The 6,055-nt window shown below is 41.1% G+C and overlaps 1 protein-coding gene across 3 annotated transcripts in view; it reads right to left on the reverse strand.

Annotated features, from left to right (window-relative positions):
- Positions 1-605: 605 nt before the first annotated feature.
- Positions 606-6,055, reverse strand: part of KCNG3 (potassium channel, voltage gated modifier subfamily G, member 3) — a 29,838-nt gene continuing 24,388 nt past the window's right edge. For all 3 annotated transcript variants that reach the window (XM_015418004.1, XM_015418003.1, XM_015418002.1), the window contains one exon: positions 606-1,251. In XM_015418004.1, coding sequence (XP_015273490.1) covers positions 606-1,251 — 646 coding nt within the window. The remainder of the gene's footprint in view (positions 1,252-6,055) is intronic.

Here is a 6,055-nt window from a genome sequence, read left to right on the forward strand (position 1 = left end):
GTGTGTTGATTCTCCCCCAGAGCTGTAGCCTTCCCCACTGATGATCACTGCTTCTGAAATTTTACCAAGTGTCAAGACTGGTTTGCAGTGTGAAGCCACATGTTAATTGTTGAAAAAACAAACAGATAAATGAAACCACACTACCCCTAAGTACACAGAGTTAATATCCTGGCTCTTTGGACTGTGTGTACACTGTGTTCCTGAAATCTCAAGTTAAAATGGACATTTCATTTTTAAAAACAGCTTTGAAAACAGGGACTGATTTGTTTCAAGTGCAGATGCTTGACCCTAATAGCACAGAGCACCTGCAATGCCCAAATTGGTGGATACTCTCATGTTTGTTAACACAAAGGAAATGAAACCTGTGTTTTCATCCTTGTGAATCTCAGTTAGTCTGGACCAAAGATTTTGCATGGCTGCTTAAAACCTCTTCCCAAAGATCAAGCAGCCATTCTTCAGTTGGAGAAGGAATATGTCTTCCTCCAAGGGCACAAGTCTCTCTGTTCATCTGTTGTCAAGGAAGGAAGGAACAAGAATTGGCCTTTCAATAGTGTCTGCTGGGATGTACAACACAGAAGTACTATTATGCAATGGGATTGTGCTACTTAATTTAAGAATTCAGCAGAGAGGCTCCTGCCATACCTAGCAGACCTGAATTTGAGCTCATGGTAACATTGCACAAAGCTGTGATAGATGAAAGTAATAGGCAGGGCCAGTAAAACAATCCCACTGACCACACAAATCCCTCCAAGAATCCGTCCAGGTATAGTGATGGGGCATACATCGCCATAACCCACAGTGGTCATAGAGATAATTACCCACCAGCAAGCAGCTGGGATGCTGGAATAGCCTTCATTTGGTTTTCCCAAGTTCAGCCCGTGTTCAAGGAGCTGGGACAGTGCACTGAAAATTGCCATAGCAACACAGACGAAGACAAGCAGCATCACCATCTCCCTATAGCATCGTTTTAAAGTCAGGCCAAGTGTCTGAAGGCCAATGAAGTGACGAGCAAGTTTAATCACCCAAAAAATCCTCATCATTCTCAGGACCCTCAAGGTGACTCCTGCCCTCTGGAGCTGAGAATTCTCCCCGGTAAAAACTGTCATCAGCACAGAGATGTAGTAGGGAGTTATTGCCAGCAAGTCAATGATGTTCAGAGGTCTCTTCACAAATTCGCACTTGTCTTTGGAGATGATGAACCTCACAATGCACTCTGCAGTGAACCAGCCTATGCAGACAGCTTCAATTATCCTGTTGGAGAAAACACAAGCACAACAATTTATTTTCTATATAAGGCTTCCTGGGGAGAAGTTGGGAGGTAATTTGTACTTAGACATTACGCTTACATGTACACAAGCAAGTCAAATAGCTGATTTGGATACTGTTGATCTATGCAGGGTTCTAGAGATTGTTAACAGAATCAAATGGATCCTGAAGTATACACCTTCTGGTTGATCATGTTTTATTAAAGTCTTATTTTATATGCCATATTTGGGGAAAATACAATATTTTCTTAATTGAATGCATTTACCATTCCCCACTATGAGGAATTCTAAAATTCTTCTAACATTACTGAAAATAATGGATCTAGAACTTCAGCCCAGTTAAGCTGCTTAGGGTGCAAAGAAGAGAACACTTTCCTGGGAGTAAGCTTGATTTGTGTGTGGGAGGGGAGAGGTATTTGGGGTTTCATTTTATTTGGATTTAATTTATAACTTTTTAATAAGCAACCTTGAGCCAAGAGGAAATGCAGGGTATAAATATTTTAATAGTACAATAATAAAAATGGAATAAAATAGAACTTACTTCTGAGTAGACCTGCTTAGGATTGCTCCCTTGAATAAAATATAAACTCACAAAGGATGGTAGACATTATTAGATAGTGCTGGTGGGGTGGGGAGACGACTGGAATAGAATTCAAAATATTAGAGTGTACGAATGTGTGTGAACTCTTGCCAGTTTCAGTGCTGAGGCATTTGGGACTGAATTGTGTCTCACTTTTATTTCCTTCAGGACTCTAATCTGGATTCTTTTCAAAATTCTTCCCCAAGGTGAATAATTACCAATCAACTTCAAAATTCTTCCCCAAATGAATAATTACCACCAGGTGCAAGTTCCCAAGCATTCCTCGTAAGTGGTTGGAGTCACTGAACTGAACAGAACACTGTGTTACCACATCCATATTTTAAAATCAGAATACCAGGTAAGGTTATTATCAGATGACACAGGGGGTTTTAAAATAGCACTGACTGTATAGGATGATTGATTCAAATAGAATGCCATGTTGAAATAAGTTGCAGATTTTGAATAAAACACTGGCTTTTAATCATTATCAACATAAAGTCATTTTTTTTTTAAAAAAAAATGGCCATTTACAGTCATTCATCTTTTAATCCGCTAATATGCTTTCACTTTATAGTCCTTTTCATGATGATTTATTTAAAAAGATGCTACCCCACCTTTCTCCTAACAGGACCTAAGGCAATATTCGAAGTGCACAGAATGAACAGGAGAGAGAAGCAGGATCCCAGCGTCACCTCCAAAGAGCATTCATTGGAATATAGACTGAATCAATGTATATATAGACATGAAACACTCTCCTGGAAGGCCCAGCTGGAAATCATAAAACCCACAGTTCTCCAGACACTGGGGACCATTCTAAAATTCTGTCACACGCCAGGGGTCATTTCCTGCAGGAGCGCACAGGAGCGGAGCTCCAGCAGTAAAGAGCCCAGGGGGTGGGCACATGCAACAAGCCCCACCCCTTGCTCCCAGCAGCCCTCAGTCAGAGCAAGAAGCAGCCAGGTAAGTTGCAGAGCCCCCCCCCCGGTCCAAAACAGTCCAGTGGCACCTTTAAGACCCAAGTTTTATTCAGGTGCAAGCTCTCCCTCCTCTGCGAGGACAGATCTCCATGTCCCCTCCCCCAATAACTAGCAATCCAAAACAGTCCAGTGGAGCCTGAGCGGTGGGTGTTGCCTTCTGACACACTTCCAGTGATGTCAGGGGGTGTGGCATATGCAAATATGTTATGCTAATGAGTTATGCTAATGAGCTCCTGAGATTCACACCAAAGGAGGCTTTTTGATCGATTCTGCCCTGAAATTGTATCAGAGCAAGACCATAGCGCAATTTCTATATGGAGTAGAAATTTGGGGCTGGAATGATGTACTCATCAAAAACCTGGAAACTGCTCAAAATCTTTTTTAAAAAATCCTAGCTCTGCCTAAGGGCACTCCAGCTGCCTTGGTGCAAAGCAGACTTGGCCTTCCTTCAGTAAGGGCTTGGGTACACGTTGCTTTAATAAATTTTTTGGTCTTAGCTTCCCATCTCTTAAGGCAATATTTCACCCTTATCCAGAATGATAGGAGCTGGGTCCCTAAATATAATAGTATTCTTAAGTGATATTATTTTCCTGGTCGATTCCCAGGGGGTTCCCCAGGTTAGCGCCATACTTCATGAATGGATATACACCTTTGATGCCTTGATGGATACGTATACAATAATAGGGTTCAAATGCTCTCCCTGGTACAAATGGCTCAAAGTGGATCACAACAGAGCCCATTACTTGTCTAACATCGTGTTTTACAACCTAAGATCGACTTTTACAGCCATTCACTCTCAAAACATACACTCTACCATGTAAAAAGGACACGCTATTCATGCAAGCAGGCTGCTTAGTGTATCTGTAGAGGTTGAGGATCTTCCTCACTACATGCTGTGCTATCCACTATATTGGGAACCCAGATACACATTTCTGGCAACTGACTGCATGCATCTGACTGCATGCACAGCTGAGGAGAAAATAATATTCCTTCTTATAGGTGTAGACCCATACATTACATACAAGGCAGCCCTATACACTCTGGCTGTCAAGAAAATCTGTGCGAGTGGTGTTTGAAACTTAAAATCTGTAGTTCTGTAATCTGTTTTTATTGTGTAGCATCTTATTTTGATAATTCTTTTTCTTCTATGTTTTACCTATATTTTATTTAGACCAACTTTGTATGGCCTCTGGCCATACCCAGCAAATGTTTACTACTATAAAGACATGTACTGGCACAGCTCTCTCCACATGACTGGAAACCTGTTCCAACATACATGCTCCACCTAACTTGTGAATACTCAAAAAGTGCTAAAATGAGCTTCTTCTTTTTTTAAATCCCCTTATTTAAATAAAGTTAAAGCTCCAGGTTCAAAACCCACTGTGCCAGTGGTAGCATGGATCACATAGAATGTTCTTCACTGCAAATTCAGGGAGTGTTCCATATCTGTAAACTGGGAAAGGGAATGTCAATATGAAGCAATTTGGAAAAACAATGCTGGTTCCACAGAAGGACAATGGACCTCTGGCCTGTAGCCCAGGCGATTATTCCACAGTCAAGGATAATCCTATCTGGCACTAAACTCCATTGAACACTGTGGAGCTTACCAGCTGGGTTCAACATGTGGTTTCTTGGAAGCTGATAAAAGGGTACTACAGCAGAACCCTTTCTTATGTGAACAACAAATTTAGTCAGTCATGACAGCTCACCTCCAAGTAAGTGAGCTGAGGAACACAGGCAACCCCACAAGGAACATTAATGTGGGTGCACATCTACACAGTAATTTTCTTCTTAGTCCCACTGAATGTAATGAATGCTCTTTCTTGAGGCTGGAGATATGTCTCCCCATCCAGAGTTCACTGGTCATATGCGACAGATTGGGACCTATCTTGTTCTTTTGATTTGATGAAGAACAAGGAAGAGAATAGAAAGAAACTCTAAGGGTGGGGAAAAAAATGTACACCAAGATTATTATTTAAAAAAAAAATAAAAAATTAACATGTCATCTAACTTGATTTGAGCAGTCACTCCTTTTCAGAAAACAATTATTGCATCAGACAATAATAGTACTAGTAGTAGTAGTAGTGAAAAGTCTTCTCAGCAGACCAGGTCATTTGTGAAAAGAAATGTAAAATCACAAGAACACCTGAAATGAAAATATACTAAGAAGAGTTCATTAATGCTGTCAATGCAAATATAAGTAGTCCTTTATTGTATTCTACAAGTATTGTTCATTACCCTAAGGAAGAGTGTGACAGATTTTTTTAAAAAATGGTTGATGTTCTGTTTTGCACCCTAGGTTTCTGTTTTCCTTCCCCTGTTCTCACTTTTGGCCAGACTGCAGCCCTTTGGTTTTCCTTTTTGACTTTGTCAAAGGGATGACTTTATTATCTTCTAACACAAGAATAAATATCTGAGGTTCCTTCCCTTCTCTGGAAAACAACAAGTACAAGACAACAGATTGTCCTCCAGCAATAAATGGCAAACTGCTCTGTGTTAATAGATTAGTAACAAGATGGGAGCTAACTTGATTAGAGAGAAATTAATCTACGCTCTTTGCTATTATGATTTAAAAGCTGATCTTCCTGTTATTGATTTTCTTTCCAGTCTGGTTTCTGAGAACAAATGTTGACCACAACTGCAACTTGCATGCACAGAGAGCGGGATGCAATGTAACTCCTACATGGGTCCATTGTAACTCTCTTCTCCCCTGTTAAGCTGCTGCCAGTTTGGTGTAGTGGTTAAGTGTGCGGACTCTAATCTGGGACAACTGGGTTTGATTCCCCACTCCTCCACTTGCACCTGCTGGATGACCTTAGGTAAGCCACAGTTCTGGCACAGCTGTTTTTGAAAAAGAGCAGTTTCTGGGTATAAATCCAATCTCCTCTTTTTCTTCTTTGGGGGAAAGCCGACAGGAGATGAAAAGTCTCTGGTTCGGGTTGGCTCATCTCAGAGAGATGAGGGGGTACCTGTTGCTTTTCTACAGGGAGGTGTCCACTGAGAACATGGCTAGTGACATGAACTGCCTGACAAGGTCTCGAGATAGCAAGAGGAAGGTTGCAGGCTTAACTTGTATGGGAAATTACAGCTGTTTCTACACAAATGCTAGAAGTCTCCGAGGTAAAATCGGGGAGTTGGAGTGCTTGGTGTTGGAGGGAAAAATAGACATTGTGGGTATTTCAGAAACTTGGTGGGATGAGGAAAATCAGTGGGATACGGTGATTCCTGGTTAT

Source organism: Gekko japonicus, unplaced genomic scaffold (genome assembly GCF_001447785.1).
Source record: "Gekko japonicus isolate JY-2015 unplaced genomic scaffold, Gekko_japonicus_V1.1 scaffold1225, whole genome shotgun sequence".
NCBI lineage: Eukaryota > Metazoa > Chordata > Lepidosauria > Squamata > Gekkonidae > Gekko > Gekko japonicus.